At 35.0% G+C, this 24,042-nt stretch overlaps 1 protein-coding gene across 2 annotated transcripts in view; it reads left to right on the plus strand.

Moving 5' to 3' along the window:
* AHCTF1 (AT-hook containing transcription factor 1) overlaps window positions 1–24,042 on the plus strand; it is an 80,575-nt gene that overhangs the window by 5,600 nt on the left and 50,933 nt on the right. For both annotated transcript variants that reach the window (XM_019659042.1, XM_019659043.1), the window contains exons 2-7: window positions 4,461–4,544; window positions 5,486–5,613; window positions 8,033–8,286; window positions 11,630–11,810; window positions 14,481–14,688; window positions 16,240–16,356. In XM_019659042.1, the coding sequence (XP_019514587.1) occupies window positions 5,493–5,613; window positions 8,033–8,286; window positions 11,630–11,810; window positions 14,481–14,688; window positions 16,240–16,356 (881 nt within the window). In that variant the 5' untranslated portion in view covers window positions 4,461–4,544; window positions 5,486–5,492. The remainder of the gene's footprint in view (window positions 1–4,460; window positions 4,545–5,485; window positions 5,614–8,032; window positions 8,287–11,629; window positions 11,811–14,480; window positions 14,689–16,239; window positions 16,357–24,042) is intronic.

The following is a 24,042-nucleotide window of genomic DNA, read 5'->3' on the forward strand; positions in this document are numbered from 1 at the left end:
TTTTATGTTAAAAATAACAGAAAATACATCCAGCCTAAGAAATAGAACATTTATATTTCATATTCAAAAAACTGATTATTGTGCATTATTCTTTCAGATAAACCTTAGAATCTCCTTGTGAAAATGTTTAAAAAATTCTATTGGGGTGCTTGATCTTGATTGAATTGCAATGATTGTAGAACTTTTTTGCTTTCTGTCCCTGAACACTCCACTGAATACACTTTGAGAAAAGCTACCACATGGAATTTTGAACAGTTTAGCTCTAGAGAAATGACTTTGGTTTTAAGTTAATAGGAAAATGTATTAACTTCAGTTTACCATTACACTGATCTTTTCAAGGCTTTAGAGGGTATCAGAGGGTGAAACAATATCAATGTGATTGAGTCTTTTTCTACCTAAATTTGTCTAAAATTTTCTTTCGTACTAAGATACTTAGGAGGAGAGGAATGCGATCAATATGTGTAAATATAATGCTTTCAGGAAATAAGGGTTTTAGCCTTGGGCCCTCATATAAATATAAGTGGTTTTTGTATTGGAGGCCAATGGTCATTACTTTTCATTGATTATGTAGCATAGTAATTATAACCTAATGTCTTTATAGTATACTTTTGGATTTGTTTTGGATTTAAAAAGGCAAACTTCCACTTTTAATGAGTAGGGACTCTCAAACAAAAGTTTTTTGAATTAATGGTGACGTATGTTTTTTGAGGCAGTTGATTAGAATTTTATCTAGAAAATAGCATTTCTAAACAGAACAGAAAATTAAAACTCACCTTTTGTTAACTTTTTGAGTGACTTTTTCAAATTATTTTTTTACATAAATTTTTTAGGCAGGGATGACCTAAGTACTTGCCAAGTTATAGCTTTGGGTGAAGAATAAGAATAGCAAGGAAGAACAAGTCACTGGAGGTCAAAGACCATAGACCAGCGGTTCTCAACCTTCCTAATGCCGTGACCCCTTAATATAGTTCCTCGTGTTGTGGTGACCCCCAACCATAAAATTATTTTCGTTGCTACTCTATAACTGTAATTTTGCTAGTTATGAATCGTCACGTAAATATGTTTTTGTTTTCGATGGTCTTAGGCGACCCCTGTGAAAGGGTCGTTTGACCCCCAAAGGGGTCGCGACCCACAGGTTGAGAACCGCTGCCATAGACAGTCTAGTTAGAGACGAGGCACTTGACAAAGGCTGAATCATTAGGAATAGAAATGATGGGCTGGAATGCAGAATTTTTTTTTTTAAGTGAGCAGTTTTTGGTGACCACTTACATTGCATGGTAAGGGGAGGAAAAGGCAAGGGACACCATTCATGTATTTAACCAATATTTTGTACCCACTCCACAGTGTGAAAACTACTGGGATTAAAATGATAAAGTAAGGTACATATTTGTCTCCTAAGAACTTTCAATCTAGTTGAGGATACAGAGAAGCAGTTACACAGTGTGGTAAGTGCCATACATGATAGGGATGTACCAGGTTCCTTTGGAACAAACAGGATAATTATAACAACCTAGACATGGGGAGTAAGGGGAGGCTTAGTCATAGGGAAAGTTTCTTGAAGAATCATTGTTTTAGCTGAGTTCTTAAAGTTTCTGGGTAGGTAATGGACTCATTAACTGGAAAGGAAATAAAAGAAAGGGGATAAATTTCTAAAGAGGAGGGGAAAAGATTGTTTCATTTTGGAAATACTGAGTTTGAGGTGTCTTGGTAGCATCCAGATAGCGAGTGGTTAGTGCTCTCTGTTGATTTGGAAGGAATTGTGGTGTTGTGTCATACGATATTTGAAGTCATGGAGTGACAGGGATTTCTTTCTCCGTGATCTTGCTCCAGGTGAGTGAGATAGAGGACATAAGTCTTTTGCCTATAAGGAGATAAATGTTCTAGAATTGCCAGGTCAAAAGGTTTGTCCATGTAAAATTATGAGGTGGCAAATTATTCCCTGAAAAGGCTGTTGGGGTTTATGCTCTCACAAGAGTATATATGCACGTATGTTTCCCTGTACCTTCAACAGTGATTGGCAAAAGTGGAATCATGATTTAACTTGGCATTTTCTTGATTGTTAGTGAATATTAAAGTTGACTTGCACCTTCTTCCCATCCTAAGATTACATCAATATCTCTTGTATTTTCAAAGTTTTATTTTAGATTTTTTGTTTAAAAAAAATTCTTTGTCATTATTATTGATTTTATAAAAATGAAAAATGTTTTAAAAATCCAAGCCATAGCGAAAAGTATAAAGAAAGAAACAAATCACCCCAAATTTGGGTCACACAAAAGTAAACAGTACTAACATTTTGTGAATATTTCAAACATCTCTGTATGCAGATATACAGATAGAAAAATTCATACAGAGACTTAATTTTAGGAAACAGAATAAACTGTAAAATGCTAAAATGTTACAGTTGAGTGCAGTCACTGTTGGGAAACCTTGTACCTGGTGAAATGACTTGTACCTGGGATCACTCTCCTGCCAGGGAAACCCCTTTGGACTTGCATGCCTTTCCCCCAAGAAAGTAGTACAGTGCCCTGGAAGATGGCCCTCTGCTGAGGTCTGTGGTGTGTGTAATGAGAGGCTTCTAGAACTGAAATTTTCCTGGCGTTTTCCTGGAGTTATCGATTCACCCCTTTAGTTTACTGCTCTCCAAACACATTTTACTCAATTTCTAGATATTAAGGGAGGAATGTGTAGTATGTGTGTCAGTAATGTGTGTAACTTTTTCTGTCCACCAATGTGTAGAAAATAAGTAACATATTGTACCAGTAACGTTTATTGAATAGTCCATACTTCCTCTGTGATTTGAAATATCAAAATGTGCTTTTTATCATCTACTGGATTTTTGTGGCTCTATGTCTAGATCGTCTATTTGATTTGTCTATTATTAGCCTATATCAAATTGTTTTAATTATTATAATGTAATAGTGTGTTTTTACTGTCTGATAAAGCAAATTCCACTTCATTGTCTTGTTTGGTTATTTTTAGTATTTTACTATTAAGAAAACTACTGATACGTATATACATTCTTGTGTACACCTTTTCCTATACAGTTGACCCTTGAACTGAAGGGGAAGGGGGCAAAGTAAGCCAGAATAAAGAAAATATTCAGAACACCATAAGGAAGAAAAAATACATTTATAATATTGAGTGAAAAAAAAATCCATATATAAGTGGACACTTGCAGTTTCAACTGTTGTTCAAGGGTCAACTGCATATATGCGTATTTTCAACATGGATATGTAAAAAAGTGTAAAGTGAACCACTGTGTCTTTATTCTCTCAGATGATGAGGACTATGGATGCTTTATTTAAATCCCATATATTAACCATTATTAGTTATGTGGTCTGTATTTTAGATTTTTCCGTTTATTTACCAATACTTTGACACACCATTTTTTTTGTATCTCAGACTTTCTCTTTGATCAGTATTCTACCTGAAGTCTTCTACCTGTAATCATTTAGAATTTCCTTTAAGGGAAGGGTCTGTTTGTAGTAAATTCAGTTTTTATTTGTCTAAAAATGTGCTGCATATTTGTTCTTAAGGATAATTTCAGTGAAACATAATTATGTTGACTGCTATTTTTGCTTAAAATTTTGAAGCTATTTCAGACTTCTGGCTTCCACTGTTGTTGAACTCGTTTTTGTTTTTTATGTATTCTACCTAGGATTCACTCGTCTTCCTGATTTCTGAGAATTAGTGAGTCTCTGTAAATATGTGAACTATCTTTTAGGATAGTGCCTCTTCCTAACTATTAATGTTATATTTTGGGAGGGTATTCTGAATAATATGTTAGGTCTTCTCCCTCTATTGTCTGTTATTAGTTGAGTGTGCACAAAAATATATTTGTAAGTTATAAAGATTCATGATGCAATGAATACCTATGTATGTACTCACCACCAAGTTTTAGAACTTTACCATGACCTTGGAGTCCTGTGTGTATTCTTTCCATTCTAATCCCTTTTCTCTCCTCAGAAGTAACTACTATTGTGAATTATGTGTTCATTATTGTTCATAGTTTGCTACATATGTTTGTATCTTTAGACAATATTTTGTTTAGTTTTACAGTCTTTTTAGCTTTATATAAATGTAATCATTCTACATGTATTTTTTGCTACTTTTATTGTTTAATATTACATTCTAAACTTTGTCCATGTTGTTGCATGTAGCTGCAACATTCTCATTGCCCTGCTTTTTCCCATTGAGTTCTAAATTTTACTTATTTCATTTTTCATTCTAAAAGTTCTATTTTTTCAAATCTACTTGACCATTTTTCATTTTAATTTTGTTTCCTCCTCATAGCAAGTTAAATCTTTTATTTAAGCATACTAAATATACTTATTTTCTATTTTCTGATCATTTCAGTATCTGAAGTCTTTGACAGATTGATTCTGCATCTGTTGATCATGATACCTTGTTAAATTTTGTTGTTTTAACTGAGCTCATTTTCTTTGAACTTTATCTTGTAGAACACTGAGATTCCAGAGAATATATGGTGGTTTCTGTGAGTTGTTTGGAGCATTATCAACCTGAGAATATAATTAATTCTTCATGTGAGTATTTTCAGATAATAATAGTTTCAATTCTGGCTACTCATTTGTATGAAGGGAAATTTTCTTTTTTCGAGTAGGGTCTTACAGCCAAGGTCAAAACAGACAGCTTTATTGCTCCCTTTCCTGCACAGCGGGTGTTTCTCTCACTTATCTTTATGCTGATGATATAACCTTGTGGGTTGGTGGAGTGGGGAGACTTTTCTTAGCTTTCATTGACCCTGTTAGTGCTAAGCTTTATCTTCTGTCTCTGGAGACTTCAGAGTACTGAAAACAAGGTCAGGGTCACCAGGAGTGGATTTGGTAGCTAACCCTCAAGGCCCAAGCACGTTTGTCTAAAAGTCCTGCTGTTTCTTCACTTTTGGCTTTGCCAACTCAGTAATCATTCAAAAAAATACATTTATATTTTAACCATCATATTTGATTATAATGAGAGGGCCATTCAGGGAGTCTGGTCTTCTATATGAGTATGTTGGAAATGAAAGATAATTTTAGATTTTTTTCTATCTAGTTAAAAATGTGTGCCAAACTTAGTTCCCGAGGTTGCTGTGGATTTGGACATTTTTCATGGATTCGCTCCCCTTTTACTGTAGCAGTCATTTTTCTAAACTATATCATTTTTGTTTTTGAAGTGGAAGTGTGCTTTGAGAGTTGGTGAGGAAGTATGATTAATTGCACTGAACCAGTTTTCAAAGAATCTAGGGAAACATGTATATCCTTAGGACATCTAGTTTAATGAAACTTTACTCTCCTAAGGCTGTTTGGGAAATATATTCTTAGGAGAGAATACCTCAGATCCAGAAGCATATAATATGTATTTTATAATCAGATTTTAGTTTATTTTTGTGTGGTGGCTTTTTCTTTTTTCTTCTGGTTAGAGATAATCCAAGTGTATTATAGTAGAAATATATCATAATAATATTATCTTTTAAAAATATTTACAGTGGCATTATGCACGACTTAACAGCACAAGTGACTAGTGGTCTTCTACAGTTCCCAGAGGTGACTGTTGAAGCCCTTGGAGAAGATGAAATATCAATAGAGTCTGTGCTTCGTGGAAAGTTCGCTTCAGGTAAAATAATGTTGCTGGAAATTTACTAATTTGATTGATTTGTAAGATAAATAATAACATCTATTGCAATTTCTTTAATGTGAATGAGAAAAAATTCAGAACCTGGTTAGAGTGGTCATATGTATATACCAGGGGTGCCAAAAAAATGTATACTCATTTTAAGAGATGTTATCTATGTATTACTTTTCAAAGTTGAATTGAATTACAGTAGCAATGTGTAGTATGACGCTCGCTCAAAAGATGGCGTTAATCAAATGAGTGCTAGCGTCATCATGCGACAGGCAGGACAGAGAAAATGGTGGAAGCACCATTGTCTGTTTGAGGAGTGCAAGACCATTTTACAGTGGTATTTGAAATTCGAGAATGTTCTCTTGACTTAACACCCCTTGACTTCTACCTATGGGGGACCTTAAGGATGTGGTGTACCATAGAAAACCGGCTACGCTGGCGGTACTTCGGGAAGAAATTGAAATGGCATGCGCAGCAATACAAGTGGACAGTTTGGTCAGTGTTGTGCAAGCAGTAGTTTGCCGTAATCAGAAGTGTCTGGACGCTGATGGTAACCTCTTGTAATTGCAGCACCTCTTGAAATTGCAAAAGTCAAACGTGACTTGTATTCATCATTTGTTATCGGTATAGGTTGAGTATTACAATTTTAATAAATTTTTTTCCTTTCCTAAAATATGTATACATTTTTTGGCACCGTGTGTGTGTGTGTGTGTGTGTGTGTGTGTGTGTGTGTATACACATGCGCATGCATATATGCATCTACATAAGTAATAACATCTACATACTTTAGAACACATTTTTAGTGACTCTTTGGGGGATATAGTTCATTTTTCCTAATTAAAAATACCATATATTTTAATATTGAGTATCTACATTTAGAAAGTAGAAATAATAGCTGGTTTTTCTTTATAATCAGTAAGTTTTGTTGGTCAGTTTGGATTAGAACCTAAACAGTCTTATGAATAGAAAAATTCTGACTTTAGGGCCCTAGGCGATACAAAATATTCAGAAAGTCTTACCTCTTAATTCCATTGATCTGAACAAGATCTCAGTATATGATTGAAATTATATAATACAGCAGAAAACCATACCAAAGAAGCCATTTAATTATGGTTTTCAGTCTAGTGAAAGGTATTGCAAAAGACTTTTCTGAAAGTGAATTTCGCAGCCATCTTTACTAGCAGGAAGATAGCAAAACATATATATCAGTCATTTAGCTATTTACAATGTTATTCTCTTGAATATTAAAAGTAGTAACAGTACTTACTATATATGCCAGGCACTGTAACAACTTTTCATTGGATAAGTACTAGGCTTTTTTAAGTAGTCACTGTGGTATGTAGCTGAGAATCAAATAGATAAAGTAATTTGATCTTAGTTACATACATAGCAAGTGGCAAAAATGAGCTTTGAACCCATGCATTCTGGGTATCCACTGTGCCATGCTGTTTCCTCAAACTATATAGCCTCCTCTCAGCTATAATCTCGTATCTCCAGCTGTCTATGTAGATGCATGAGAGACATCGCAAATTTAACAGTAAACGTTAAACCACTGTCCATCTATTAAGGGAAAATTCAGGGCCTCTTCTTGATTTTTCTTTTTTACTCACCTCCCCGTATCTCATTCATCAGCAAGGAGATTCTTTGAGTTCTGCCTCTAAAATGATCCTCGAGTCAATCCACTTTTCCCTATTAATGGCCACCATCTAAGCTTAAGTATCATCCCCCTACTTCTTTGTGCTTTTCCCCCTTATTGTCCATTCTCTGCTTAGCAGCTGGAGTGACATTTAAAAACATAACTTAGATTGTCATTGTCTTGCTTAGTACCCTCCAGTTACTTTACACTGAAGTAGAGTAAACCCCACACACGACTAGTAAGGGGCCAAAAGGGCTTCTGAAATTTCCTATTGTTATGCCAGTTATGCTTTGTCTTCTCAGTTAGATTTTGCATTCTTCAGGGATAGAATCATGTGTTACATTTTCTAATTTCCCTAGCACCTAGTTTAAATCTTACGGTATAATGTAGTTAAAGTATAAGCTTTGGAGTTAGATTTGGGATCTACTTCTGGCTCTGATATTTGTAGCCATGTGGTTTTAGGCAAGTTGGTTTAACTTTATGAAAGTTTAGTTGCCTTATCTCAGTATTGAGGTATGTCAAGGAGCAAATGAGATAATGTATTTAATCAAATAGCAAGGTAACTTTATGGAATGGTTACTTTATTATTCAATTTATTTGACTAATTTGAGGAACACACTTTTATAAATGTTTAGATTTCAATTTGGAGATAATATGTGAAGTTTTATATAATGAGCTATATGTATTATATATTAAAAGCTAACTTCTATTTAGTTTTGTATATACCTACAATATTAAAATAAGCAACATTTTGGCTTTTTTTTTTTCTTCCAGGAAAAAATGGACTTGCTTGCTTGGCTTGTGGTCCACAACTTGAAGTGGTAAACTCTCTAACAGGAGAGCGGTTGTCTGCATATAGATTCAGTGGAGTGAATGAACAGTCACCCATAGTCCTAGCTGTGAAAGAATTCTCTTGGCAGAGGAGAACTGGATTGTTAATTGGATTGGAAGAAGAAGAAGGGAGCGTTCTCTGTCTTTATGACGTTGGTTTATCAAGAGTGGTTAAAGCAGTTGTTCTTCCTGGAAGGGTAGGTACTATTTAAGATATGTGAACATTGTGCTGACAAAACTGAACCCCCTACTGGTTACATAAGTGTGTTCACTTTGTGAAAATTCATTGAGCTGTACACTTATAATTAGTTCACTTTTTTGGAAGTGTATTATTTTTCATTAAAAAGTTGAAAATAGAAAAGAGGTTAAGAATGTTATATTATGAAAGGAACTTAACATTTGAAATATAACTTTCTTATTCTTGGTTAGAAAATTACAAAGTAAATTATAGTGATGACATGTAGTATTCTAATACCCTTTTATATGAAAAGTATCATCTGGGTCTTGTTCTTACCTCTAGTTGCTTTATGAGGACACTGAAAGTATAAAAATATTCATTGCTATGGCATATTTTTCTCTCTTCTATTTTTTTCTCTCTTACTTTGAGACTATCATTGACCCTTGAACAATACAGGGGTTAAGGGGTGCTGACACCGGTCCTATCCCTGTGCATTTGAAAATCTGCATATAATTTTTTTTTGGCGTATAATTTTTGACTCCTCAAAAACTTAACTACTAATAGCTTACTGTTGATGGAAGCTTGACCAATAACACAAACAGTTGATTAACACCCATTTTGTGTGTTTTATGTATTATGTACTGTATTCTTACAATAAAGAAAGCTAGAGGAAAAAAATGTTATAAAGAAAATCCTAAGGAAGATAAAATACATTTACAGTACAGTATGTATTTATTGAAAACAAATCCACATATAAGCAGACCTGTGCAGTTCAAACCCATGTTGTTCAAGGGTCAGCTATATAGCCTTGAAGCAATATGGAAAACATGTCTTCATTATTGTTTAAGATTTGAATAATATATTTAAATAGCAGATGCATTTGTAATCACCATTCAAATATATGTATGCCTTCCATCTGCCAGACATGTTATCCAGTAGTAATTATAGAAGGACTTTGAATTTGGGTGTTTCTTCAGCAGGTTTATTGCTGTTCTTCCATCCATGCTTAGTGAGAAAATGTATACACTTACAAATGTGTGTGTGCGCGCATGCACACGCGCGCGCGCGCGCGCGCACACACACACACACACAGATACAAAATCATGGAAGAGGAGAATTTTTTCTATATATGGTGTGAAAAAGTATGCACTTAGATATACATAAAAATGTATGAATGCATGCACATATATAATGTATATAGTCGTAGAATAGAATTTTAAAATTAAAAGGGAGCTTAATGACAAATTAATATATTTTTACAGTTGAGGAAACTGACCTAGTGGGTTAATGTGAGGATCTGAAGTATTTAATATCTTGGTATCTTCTATGTACTGGCCAGTGGTGATGGTTTTAAAGGCAGAATTAATTTAGCCATTTATTAAGTGCTTACTATAAATCAAGCTATGTGCTAGATTTTGGGAATAGTTTAATTGAACTTGGTTCATGCTGTCAAAAAGCTTATAGTCTAGTAGGAGAAGACAGGTAACAAGATTACAGCATAAATGTAATAAGTACTTTCATAAGTTGAAGCATTTTGATTTGGCAGATACCTGGAAAATTTCTACTCAAAAAGGTTGTATATTTCAGGGCAAAGGGACCAGCATGTAAAAAGTTAACACTGTATGGAACATTTGGAAAACTAGGCTTGTTTAGAACAGCTGGGGGAGAGGGGAAATAGGAAGTGGGAGTCAGAAATGGTGAGGACTGAGATTGTAAATGGCCTTGTTTGCGATTAAAGACCTCCTGAATTGTGTGGTGAAGTCACTTTAGGTTTAAAGCAGAGTGTAAAAAGCTAGATTGGGGTAGTAAGGTAAATAATGATGATCTAAACCAAGGAAATGACAGTAGAAACAGCGAATGGGACAGCTTCAATATATATTCAGGAGGTACCATGGACAGGACTTGTTGATCATTTAGGTAGGAGTACTTGAGAAGGAACTTATGTAAGTTCTGGGTGGATGGCTGGGGGAATATAGAAGAAGATGGATGGAAGAAGGACTATAGAAGAAGAAAAAGATTGGGAGAGTAGTGATGGATGATTTTAAAAGGAGTTCAGTCAGTCAACTAGTTGGTTTTTGGCTAAGACACAATATCCCCTCTTAAACTTGTTTGCTTTTAACTGTCTTATTTTAAAATTAAAGTAGCGTTATCATTTACTTCATATAGTGTTTGTATGAGGAATGTAAGCTGTGACAGATTCATTACCCCTCACTGAGGAAATTAAAGAGAATATGTTTTATTATTTGTAGACATTATTACTATAATTTAGAAAAGGAAAACAATCTGAAATTACACGTTTCAGAATTAAAATCACTATGGAATGTTTTGTGTACTAATGAAATATAGAAGAGCCAGGCTTTTGTCTATAATAATAAATTATAGCCTGAAACAAACTTTAATCTTATATTAATGTGTAAACAAACCATTGATAATAAATTTCCTCTTTTCTTTTTTAGGACATTTATCAGTAGTAGTAGAAATCACCAAATACTTAGATATCATACTTAATTTTTGTAAATAGGAAACAAAAGATAGCTAAGAATAAAATATATGGACTATTAGGTACAGACATTTAAAATTTGACTCAGATGAAGGGGGAAAGGATAACTCTATAATGTAGCTACAGTATGATTTTCTTTAACTAATTTCAATCCTTGTTAAATGTCAGTGATCCATTCACTGCTAAAGCTTTGTGTGAAGTCCATTATAATATAGCCCTTTTAAAGAATGTTAGACTTCTTAAGGCTGTAAGGCATAAAAAGGCCTCTTTTTTTAAGAGTAAATAATAAATTTTTCTGGAATGATTTATTTTTACTGTTTCTTACGAGAAAAGGCCATATAATCCTAGAATAGCTGGTTAAGAGCTTAAAAGTGAGAAAAATCTAGGTTTGAGTTTTGTATTTAATGAGTGTGTGACTTGAATAATTCAGCTAAACTTTCTAAGCCTCTGGGTGTTTCATCTTTATTTTTTGTTGTCTTTATTTTTTATTTTTTTTTGTTTATATTTGTTTCATCTTTAAACAAGAATAATTACATACAGTCTAGTATCAAAAGGTTATTGTGAACATTAAATGAACCAATTAGCACAATGCCTGGCTTGTATTAAACTCTTAGAAAACATCACTTACTATTCCAATGGCATGATTTTTTATATATTGAAATAATGGTGTAATTCCTATTATTGGAAGATTTTTATTATGTTATTCAGATTTACAAGTGCCAAATGCAGATTTAGGGTTTATATTAGAAAATGTTTAAATCTGTTATACCTAATAACCTGCTTAAACCTCAAAATATATGCTTTTAATTAATTATATTTTCTCGTTTTATATAAGAAACCAGTCATATATTCTATTTTCTAGGTAACAGCCGTTGAACCTATAATTAATCATGGAGGAGCCAGTGCAAACACTCAGCATTTACACCCAAGTCTGCGATGGCTTTTTGGTGTGGCAGCTGTGGTAACTGATATTGGACAGATCCTTCTTATTGACCTGTGTCTGGATGACTTGTCATGCAGTCAGAATGAAGTAGAGGCATCAGGTAATTAGTAATTCTTTGCTTGAAACCCAAAATTGAGCACCTCAGTATTCTGATGCAAGGGATTGGTTTTTAAAAATGGTCCAAAAATTTTATATAGAAACATCTTTCTGGTTTTTTGTTCTTTTATTGTTTGGACCTATTGTTTTATTATTTTGGGCACTGTGGATACTTTTAGCATGTTAGTCTATTAACTGTTCATATACTAAAGTAGGTCTTGAAAGAGATTGGGATATTGATTTTTTTTGTTTTCAGATACACATTTGCATAGTATCTACTAGTGCCAGAAGAAGGGCTAAAGATATAAATCCTTGATCGTTATCTGACAGTATAAAATTACCCATCTGCATAGAATCTACCCTAATGTTTTGGCTTGCTGTTTATGTTCCTATGGTAAAACCAAGACAGAAATAAAGTAATTTATTAGGAAATAACAGAGTAATTGAAAGTTTTCTCTCACAAAATAGCATTCCAAAATAGATCTAATGCTACTCAAATTCATAAAAAGGGAAGAGAGACAATTTTTCCCATTTAATACTAATGCTCATATTTATAAATTTACTCTTTATCAAGTGCTTTAAGTTTTGTTTTGTTTTTTTAATTTATGGGACTCATTTGATTGGTTTATGTAGGGAGGAGAGCTAATTTAAAAACTTTTTTTTTTAAATGTGTGTTTTACTTATAAAGTTTCAGGAAAGAACCATTTCATTTTGAGGACCTTCTTGATTTTTAAAGCAGTGCTGTAATATTGCAGATCTGCTCACTTATGGATCAACTAAGAAATAGATATAAGTGATCAGTATTTTATCCCAATTTATGAGCATAACTAATGTAAATCATCAGTAAGTAATAAAACTGATTAAAGCTACAATGATGAACATTATATTTGACCAGAAATTGAGGAACCAAATCATCTGAATTCAATTTAAATCTGCAAAATAAGACCCAAGAAAATTTGATTTGGTGGAAATAATGGCCACACCTGCACTTAAGAAAAAAAAAAATCCTCACAGTAATAAAAAACTACACCTTAAATTTTTATATGTTTAAAGATCTGATTAATAAGATCCTGGGTAAAGTTTAAGTAAAGAGAATTGATTAGCAAAAATAACTATTACTAAAAATGAATTTGTAGCATTTTAGAAATGATTTAATTGCTCTTTATAGAAAATTGATAAAGGAATTAAATAGTCTTAAAGTTTTGTTGCATACTGTTTTGTAGATGATATCATTATAGGTGTAAGGCTAATCAAAATGCTTGTATTCATAATTAAAACTTCAGATCAAAATAATAAAGTTAAAACATCCTTTATTTCAAAAGCCAACAATCAGTTTAATTTAGCACAAGGATAATTTTATAATGAAACTCTGGATTGTGATTAGAGATCAGAACCATTTCTCAATTTTGAAAATTATGAAGCCGTTGAATTTTAGAGCACACAAAAAACTGAGTTTTGGGGCTCAATGCAAAATTAATTTTTTTGTTTACAAAAGTAATTTGTGATTATGACTATTTAGACTTCATTGAAATACAAATAACATAGAAAATGAAGTTTCTAACATTTATCATACTATAAATACTGTTTTGCAATTTTTCCAAACTTAATTGTATTTCTTATACATCCTGCCACATGAATAAGTTGACAATATTCCATTGTATGAACTGTTCATTTTGGCAGAATTTAATCACTTGCTATTTTCTGAAAAAATAATCAGAAGCAGAAAGATAACTTGTCAGATACATTGTGATACGGTTTTTCCCACCCTTTATAATAGCATTGAGGGAATCTATCCTTTCACAGTGTTGTATCAATATACGCCTGACCATTTTTCTTTTTTATTAAAGAGTTTTGACATCTTCAAATAGATAAATGAATATAAGAATTCTCGTATACCCATCACCTAAATTCAATTTTCACATTTTACCTTATGTGCATCTATTTTCTTTTTCCCCCTTTCCCTCTTTTCTTCTTCGTTAATTTAAAGCAAATAATGGCTATTTTACCACATAATCATGATGCCATTACCACTTCTAACATTAATACTAGTTCCTTGGTATAGTTCAATAATCAAATTGCTGTGATTGTCTCTAAAGCATCTTTTTGCTTTAGAGGTTTTATGTAGTTAATGTGTGTTATTCACTTATTTTCATTATTGTTTTTTGATACTTAAAATGTTCTGGTTTTGCTAATAAGAGCTCCTTTGTGTAATCTGACCAGTCCCTTTTAGACTTTGACAGTTTCCTAGAGTTCTGACAGAAGATGTGCTGGGCTCATCTTACATGTTTTCTGTCTCAGACTTGAAACCAGCCATTTCTCCAAGGGGAACATTGAGATTGTTAATTCTAAATTTGAATGAAGAAATCATCAGCTTTATTTATGATTGTTTCAGTCCTTTTTAAAAGACTGCTTTAAAAAAAATTAAAATTAAAAGTCTACTTTAGATATTTGATATATACTGTGAGATTTTTTAAAAATTACATAATGTATTTTGAAACTTAAGCATTTAGGTAGATAAGGGTTGCTATTTTTATAGTTCAGCATACTTAATCACTAATCTTCTTTCTTTGATTGACCCCCAGTAGTCTTCAGTTATGGCTTGAATAATGGGGGATACATTTGCTTTTATGTGCTTCATAGTTTGTTAATTACCTCCCCCCACTTTTTTTTAAAGACCTTGAAGTCATCACTGGCATCCCAGCTGAAGTACCACACATCAGAGAAAGGGTGATGCAAAAAGGACGCCATCTGTGTTTCCAATTAATAAGCCCATCGGGAATAGCCATTTCGACCCTTAGTTACATAAATAGGACAAATCAGCTTGCTGTAGGTTTTTCTGATGGCTGTTTAGCACTGTGGAATATGAAAAGCATGAAAAGAGAGTAAGTATGACTTTTTTCACTTATTTGAGTACTGATAGTTTCTGTCTAAATATAACCTGTACTCAGTTATTAATATTTTAAAATTAGCTTGAGAAAAGGGTAGGATAGATTAATGATTGAATAAGTGATTATGAGTAATTTTTATCACATTAAATCATGACTTGATATAATAAAGGAATGACAACACATGAATTTAGGTTGATTCAGTGTATTTTTAAAAGGCATTTCAGTTACTGTGTTCAGTTTGCTAGTAAAGCATGACTCTATAAAGATAAACTGTATATTTGTATAGTATGAATTCTTTCAGAAATACTTTTCCTCATAACTATATGTGTAAATATGTATAAAGCAGTAGTTCTCAGTTGACAGAAAAATAAAGGGTTTTTTAAAAACTCAAAGTTATAAAATACTGTTTTAAAGTTTTTATGCTGTGAAAACCTTCCCCCAAATATAATTACATTGGTATTTTTTATTAATATTATGGTGTTAAAATTGCTGAGGAATTAACCCTGTATTGAGGGAGGAACCCCTTTTTTGAGGGAGGTAGCAAACAGGCATCCTAGATTTTTAATTTAATCTCTATTAAGAAGACTTAAGTAGACACCTATTTGTCTCTTTTAAGTTGTCAATTTCATAGTTCTTTATTTTTCCAAGGCATATTAGACTTTTATCTTCAGTGATTTATCTTGCAAATGAGTCAACAAAATAGTCACTCTTCCAACTTTCTGCTCAGTCTCACCAACAAATTGGTGCATACTTGTTTGAGTTTAATCATGTGTCTGCCAAGTTTGAAGTGAAGGGAAAAGAGACATGGAAAATAACAAGATTCCCTCATCTCAAACCAGGCCCTTTCTTACTGTTGGTTTGTTCGATAATGGAGTATTACAAGCCCCTTAGTAAACACTGACTATCCTTGCAGTTTCTCAAAGTCAAATTTTGCTGCAAAATACCAGTGATGAAGGGCCAGTGTTATTCCTTAGTAAGCTCCCTATGGGAACCATCTCAACTGTCTTTGCTGATACCCTTTTACATGTTCTTGTTTTTGAATTCCTCCTAAGGAGGTGCCTGGAAAATCTGGCTTCTGTAGTGTTTTTTCCCCCAGCACTATCATCTTTTGGCTAATCATGCTTTTTAAGAGATTTATGGGAACTCTTTGGATTCTAAATCATTCTGTCGTGGTAATGAGGAAACTGACTCTAAAACCTAAGCAGCCGAAATAGAGTGTTGTGGCATTAGTTTATCTGTAGGGTACCTCTTACTGGGGAGCAGTACAGAGTGGCGTACATTTACATGACTGGAAGGACTAGTTCACACATACGTATATACTTGTACATTCATTATTTTAACCCTTCCCACTTACTCCCAGGGGATGGGTGCCATGCCTATTGTCTTGATGTTTTGTATCTTGTACCCTGTGTATTTTTTAAGATAAATCTATTGTGTGGATAGTAGTTGCTGTAACTCAGATTCTTACATTGATGCACCTTCTTCCTTTTTCATGAAGTTTTAACTTAAAAGTGTAAAGTGTACTAATTTTTGTGCCTGTTGTAGATACTTCACCCAACTGGAAGGTGGAAGAGTTCCTGTATATGCTGTTACTTTTCAAGAACCTGAAAATGATCCTCGTAATTGCTGTTATTTGTGGGCTGTTCAGTCTACACAAGATAGGTAAGTATGATACATGTTTTTAAAAGTATTTGTCAAAAATGGAACAGCAGTTCATTTCTGTTGGAAAGCTTTGTACTATGTTGTCTTTTTTAGTGAAAGCAACATACTTTAGTGAATTAGTGGTAGTTGAAATGATTTAAAAGTTAAATGATTGTTTCTACATGTTTTGAGTAATTCTGAGATATCAGTGAGAAGAAATTGTGCTTGCTCGACTCGTTTAAAGTTATTTCAAAGAGTAAGCCAATACAGATGAGTAGGCAACCACTTATTACCTTAGGCAATTTTATGATCTTCTGTGTTCTCTTATAAGAAAATCTTTTCTCTTTTTTAACTCATTCCTTTTTTTCTACTTGTTTTATATGCCTCTTTTATTTTGATTCATCCCTACTTTGCTTTTTAGTCCTTCTACTTGCCTTTGGCAGTATATTTTTGGGATTAATTTGGTTAATTTTTCCTGTGTCATAACCTCTAATTTTATTCCAACTACAACTAGTGAGAAATCTCTCTTTTCAATTTAGTTTCTAACTGATTAAACGTGTTCATTTCCAGTGCTAGAACAATAGATTTTTCTCTTATTTTTCTGAGGTATTTAGTTGTTTCTTTGATGATCAATGAAATAGTTAAGTTTGTGCTATAAATGCCATGATCTTGATAACTCATTGCTCCCAGTACTTCCTCTTCCCAAGTCCCATCCTACCGTAGATTTTAAGTACCTTAAATTTGGTCAGTTTGGGTTTTTGTGTTAGGCATTCCCACTTGGAAGCTTTGTCTTACCTTACACTGTAGTAAATCAATAAACAAAAATGATGTGCCACTTTTGAAATTTGTAAATCTTAGGGGAAAATTGAAATGAAAATATAGAGATAGCTATTGGGATACCCCTCATTGAGTCAAATCTGTATTTCCATCCATTTGAGTGTAATGTGGGCCAGCAGCATTGAGGAATGTGCCTTGTGAAGGCTGTGTGTGGTATGGAATGACGGGGCATTTTTAGCTAAACAATTTTTGTATTCCACTTATTTTTCCCTCCAATGCTGTCTCTTGGGATGATAAATTCTATAAGTTTATTCTTTGTGTGGATATTTTTTTTCTTTTTCTAAAGTCTAGAGGGGTTCTCTTTTAAAAAATATTTTATAAGTGATGCTCACTCTGCCCTTATAATCTTGAAGCTATCTGAACTTTCTCTGCTCCTGAATTTGTTCTAAAATCATTGTGAACTACATACTCTTCCCTTTTTTAATTTGTTTTTAAAGTAGTTTTCAAAGTTATGTATGTGTTCTAAGCACAAATGAATCACAGTTTAAAATGGGCAGATTGCCGATCAAGATGGCAGAGTAGGTAAATGCTGTGTTTACCTCCTCTCGTGGCCACATCAAAATTACAAGTAAACTACAGAACAACCATCACTGAGAATCGCCTGAAGTCTAGCTGAGTTGAAGCCCTACAATTAAGGACATAAGAAGAAGCCACCTGGAGACTAGTAGGAAGGGCAGAGACGCAAAATAGACTGGTCTGACACTTGTGTGTGACCATTAAAAATCAGGAGGGATATTTCGGCTGTGGAGGTCCCTCCAAGAGGAGCGAGGGGTCCCAGCCCCACACTAGGCTCCCCAGCCCAGGGTTCCAGTGCCTGGGAGAAAAGTTCCCCATAACTTTAGGCTCTGAAAACCAGCAGAGATTGTGGCTGAGTGAGAACAGGGCGGCTGTAATCCCAGGCACTCCCCTTAAAGGGCCCACACACAAACTCACTCACTGATGGACTCACTTGCTCTGAGAGCTGAGGCAGCAGTTCGAAAAGGCGCCAGGGACATATGGGGAGGAATTGAATTGTCTGGCTTCAGGGCGAAGGCTGGAGGGGCAGCTTTCCTCCCATAAGGAGGAGCTGGTAGAAGCCATTGTTCCTTTGTTGAGCCCTCCCCCTTCCTGGCCTGCAGATGTAGGTGGTCACCATAGCTGAGTCTCCATCAACCTGGTTAACACCATTCCTTTGGCCCATCCTGGTGATTCCCTGAGACCCCGCCCACCCAGCTTTCAGGCCCACCCAAGCTACTTCCAGTAGCTTTTCCAAATGAATGGCCGGTCTTGGGTCATGTGTCAGACTTTCCTAAAATCTCAAAGGTTCATAAAACCAAACAAGCAGCATCTGGCTTTGGCGTGTCTTATACCTCTGGCTGAGCAGGCCTCAACCCAGCACTAGTGACAGCCAGTCTCAGTTCACGGCTTGGTTTTTTCAGGCACCTCCAAGCCCAACACAGGTGGCAGCCATCTATGGGTTGCTTTGAAGCTTATGCCAGATGGCCCCGGGCAGGGCACAGGCTACAGCTGAATTTGGCCTGTGGTGGGTTCCTCCCAGGAGGCCCTGGGGCTGTCACTCCTAGTGGCCAGCTTCAGGCTGAGCTGGAGCGTCTCCCAGCCCCCTCCAAGGAGGACACACCCAAAGGGCAGATTGGGTAGGCACCAGGGCCCTGCTAAAGCAAGTCCTGCTCTATAGGGTCAGCCCCTATACAACAGTTCCCCCACTGTAGTCACCGCTAGTCCTCATAACCAGTCAGCCTGAGGATCAATCCCTCCCATTAACATGCAGACAGCAACCAAGACTCACCTACAACACATGAACACACACAATCTACACAATGGACACAGCTGGAACATTTGGCTCAGGTGACCAGGGAGACGGTACCACGGAGCCCCACAGGACACCTACTACATAAGGCCACTCTATTAAAAGACCAGGAGACATAGCAGCTCTCTACCTAATACATAGAAGCAAACACAAGGAGGCAGCCAAAATGAGCTATGTCCCAAATGAAAGAACAGAACAAAGCTTCAGGAAAAAACAAAACAAAACAAAACTAAATAAAATGGAGACAAGCAGTCTACCAGATGCAGAGTTCAGAACACTGCTTACAAGGATGCTCAATGATCTCAGGGAGAACTTCAACAGAGAGGTACAAAAACGAAGATAGAAAACATAAAAAAAGAACCAGTCAGAAATAAAGAATAATTGAAATGAACAATACGTTAGAGGGAATCAATAGTAGTAGATTAGATGAAGCTGAGGATCGAATCAGTGATTTAAAAGATGAGGTAACAGAAAACACCCAATCAGAACAGCAAAAAGAAAAAAATCCAAAAAATTGAGGACAGTTTAAGGGGCCTCTGGGACAACATCAAGTGTACCAACATTTGCATCATAGGGGTACCAGATGGAGAAGAGAGAGCAAGGAATTGAAAACCTATTTGAAGAAATAATGACAGAAACTTCCCTAACCTGGTGAAGGAATAGATATACAAGCCCAGGAAGTACAGAATCCCAAACAGGATGAGCCTAAAGAGGCCCACACCAAGACATATCATGTCTTAAAAGTAGCAAGAGAAAAGCAGTTGGTTACCTACAAGGGAGCTCCCATAAGACTGCCAGCTGATTTCTCAACAGAAATTTTGCAGGCCAGAAGGGATTGGCAGGAAATAGTCAAAGCAATGAAAAGGAAGGACCTACAACCAAGATTCCTCTACCCAGCAAAGCTATCATTTGGAATCAAAGGAAAGATAAAGAGCTTCTCAGACAAGAAAACGCTGAAGGAGTTCATCACCACCCAAACAGTATTACAAGGAATGTTAGAGGGACTTCTGTAAGATGAAACAAAAGATAAAAAATATGAATAATAATAAAATGGCAATAACTACATGTCTATCAACAATTACTTTAAATGGATTAAATGCTCTGATCAAAAGATAGGGTGGCTAAATGAATAAGAAAACAAGACCCTTATATGTACTGCCTACAAGAGACTTCAGATCAAAAGGCACACACAGATTGAAACTAATGGGATGCAAGAAGATACTTCATGAAAAAGAAAAAAGCTTGGGTAGCAATGCTTATACCAGACAAAATACAGAGGATGCCAAAAAATGTATACACATTTTAAGCAAGGACAAAACTGTATTAAAATTATAATACTCAAGGGGTGGCCAGTTAGCTCAGTTCGATCCCCACACGGGCTGCTGAGCTGCACCCTCCACAACTAGATTGAAAACAACTACTCGACTTGGAGCTGACGGGTCCTGGAAAAAAACACCATTCCCCGATATAAGTAAATAAATAACTATAGTACTCAATATGTACTGATAACAAAAGATGATACAAGCCACATTTGACTTCTGCAATTACAGAGATGCTCAAAGTGGTTACCATCAGCGTCCAGACACTTCTGATTATGATGAACTACTAAGTAATAAATAGATGACATCTCTTAAAATGTGTATACATTTTTTTGGCACCCCGGGTAGTTTAAAACAAAGGCTATTACAAGAAACAAACAAGGACCCAGTAATCCCACTTCTGAGTATTTATCAGAAGAAATCCAAAACCCTACTCCATGGGGACATGGGCATCCATATGTTCATTGCCACATTATTTACAATGGCCAAGATGTGGAGGCAGCCTGGGTGTCCAACGATGAAGGAATGGGTAAAGATAATGTGGTACATACTATATATAGTGGTACATACTATATATAGTGGAATACTGCTCGGCCATGGAAGGGGATGGGTTCTTGCCATCTGCGGTGGCATGGATGGGACCTGGAGAGTATTGTGCTGAGTAGAGTATGTCAGACAGAAAAAGATAGATGCCGTGTGATTTCACTTATATGTGGAATCTAAAGAACAAAATAAACAAAACAGAAATAAACTCACAGATAACAGAGAACATTTTTATGGTTGCCAGATGGGAGGGAGGTTGGGGGTACGTGAAAAAGTGGAAGCAAATTGGTTGTTATACAGTAGTCTTGGGGACATAGGGCATAGCATAAGGAATATAGTCAATAATATTGTAATAATTAAGTATGGTGTCAGATGGGTAGTAGATCTATCAGGGTAATAGACCCAGGTTGAGGACAGGGTGAAAAAGATGAAGGGATTAAGTACAAATTGGTAGTTACAGAATAGTCATGGGGTAGTTACAAAATAGCAAAGTAAAGCGTATAGTCAATAATATGGTAATAACTGTACAGTTGCCAGGTAGGTGCCAAACTAGTCAGGGAGGTCACTTCTTAAATTATAGAAATGTCTGACCACTATGCTGTACACCTGAAATTAATATAAAATATATTGAATGTCAACTGTAATTGAAAAATTAAAGCAGGGAAAAAGATAAAGGGGAATAAGAGGTTCAAATTTCCAGGTATAAAACAAATAAGTCATGGGGATGTAATCAGCATGGAGAATATAGTCAGTAATATTGTGGTAGTGTGGTACAGTGTCAGATGGTTGATGAACTTATGGTGATCACTTTTAGATATATAAATGTTGAATAGCTATTGTGTACACCTGAAACTAATATAATATTGTATATTAGCTGTATTTTAATAAAAATCTTTTAAAAAAGAAAAATAAAATATGGGCAGAATAGTTTTCTGTTTTTCTTATAGTGAGGCCCTGTATTTAGTTACCTTTATTATCCACAAAACATACACACGGGAACAATTCTGTAATGATTTTTAAGCTGCTTTCTAGGACTCTAAATATTCTCTTAATAGGACAAGTTTAATTTTTAATTTAGATTATTCCTAAATAATTTGCATTGCATTGCTGTATTGATGTGAGATACTTTTTGCCAATGGTATTTTCGTAGACTTCTACTCTTTGGTAAGGACGCTTAAATTGGTAGGTTAGGCACCTCTCTGAGAATCTGATGAAGGCTATAATACATACTGGTATGTGTTTGTATGTAATGATTTAAAGCAGGATTCCTGACATAGGGCAGTCTGTGAGCTCCCGTAAATTGTATACAAGATTATTCACATTTGTTTACATATGTATATAAATAATACATATTCACATATATATGTAATACATCTGCACATCAGGAATCCTGTTTTAAATCATTCTTAAATTAATCTCTTACTTTACAAAGGTGTGTAGTGTAACAGTCTCTTCTTCCATCCCCCGTTTATTGAATCTCCCAGCATTTTATTATTATAAGTAGATTAAAATTATATAAATTTGATTGTAAGTCTTAATCAGAAAGACAGGTGATATGGTCTTTTCCCCCACCCCCATCAGAACAATTGTTTGGGAAAAAGAATCACTGTAGAGCGACTATGCCACTACAAAATTACATGGGTATAGTTCTTAAATTGTTGCCATAGTGCTCATCAGTTAAAATTAAAACCACATTTGGTTTTATAATAATGGAAAAGTGGATGAAAAAACTCACTGCTATTCCCTTCAGTGTTGGTTGTGTGCAGTTTATCCTGTTTAAAATGTGGTCATTTAGAGGCTGCCTTTGCTTTGTGTCCATATGTTCATTTGGCAATTATTCTGCATTTACCTGTGCTAGTAACTAACTGTTCTATAGACTGTAGCAATGCATAAGAGATTTCTGTTCTAGATTTTATATTAGTTAGGAAGACAGATAGTAAATAAATATACTAGAATATATATCTAATATAATTTCAAATAGTGATAACAGAGGAATAAAGCTGGGAAAGGATATACAGAATGTGGCATAGTAGGGAACTTAATATTTTAGATAGTAAGTTGAGATTTGAATGAAGTTGGACAGGGCAGGTTTTGGGGAGAGCCATGAGATCTGGGACAAAGAATGCAAAGGCCTTAATTAAAATGTTCAAGGAAAAGCAAGGCCAACAAGGGTACAATGCAGAGTAGTCAGAAAAGAAGCCAGAAAGTTTATGTAGGCCTGCGTAGGTCAGGATACGGTAGGTGTTTAAGTTTGGCCTGGCTACCCTAGGCCAATTAAATCAGTTTCTGGTGGTAGGGCCTAAGCATTACTAGATTTTCAAAGCTCTTCTGGTGATTTAAATAAGAAGCAATCAAAATTGAAAAATACTGGCCTCAGCGAGAATGAGACTAACTAGAGAAAAAAACAGGGCAGGGAACTGAGCCTTGAAAACCTATACTTAGACATAATTGGAGATTGAGATCAAGAGGGTAGAACAGTCAGTCAAGGACTAAGGATAGTGAAGTATGAGGAACATTAGGAGAGTGTTGGCATCCTGGAAGCCAAGTAAAAGAAATGTCTTAAAGAGTAGCTAGTAAGAATAAGAATTCAAATTCAGACAATGTGGCTTTGAAATCTGCTCTTAATGCTTACTGCATTCTATACTTGAGTAGTACAGCGTTGGTTCGGTATTTTTGTTTTATATTCCTGTCGTAACCTCCTCATCTTCATGGTACATGGCAACATCTTCATTTTAGGTAGAACCCTCACATTTTAGAGGAAGAGACCAGAAGAATGAGCAAAGAACAAGGAGCAAAGCAAAAAACTTTAAGGACCGTTTCCTGTAGTTGCCATGGGATAATTCTGTTTATATTCTGTTTGCCAGCAATTGGGCCCATGACACCTAGCTGCAAAGGAAGCTGGGAAATGTTGTATATTTTAGGCAGCCATGTGCCTAATTAAAGCATACCTATTGAAGAAGGGGAAAAGGAATACTCGGCAAACAGTTATAGTCTCTGCTACATAAGGTATTACCTAATGTATGCAGACAATATCAGCTTAAGTTAATTAAAATCAATAAAAAATTAAAAATCAGTTTTTGTTTCAAAGGATTGCATTTTGTGAAAACAGCCAAACGAAACTGAATTCTTAAACTGAGCTTAGTTTTGTCACATGCACTCAATATTGTATGCATACTAAATGTATTTGGACAGGAAGAGATG

The sequence above is a fragment of the Hipposideros armiger genome, unplaced genomic scaffold (genome assembly GCF_001890085.2).
Source record: "Hipposideros armiger isolate ML-2016 unplaced genomic scaffold, ASM189008v1 scaffold_293, whole genome shotgun sequence".
In the NCBI taxonomy this organism is placed as follows: domain Eukaryota; kingdom Metazoa; phylum Chordata; class Mammalia; order Chiroptera; family Hipposideridae; genus Hipposideros; species Hipposideros armiger.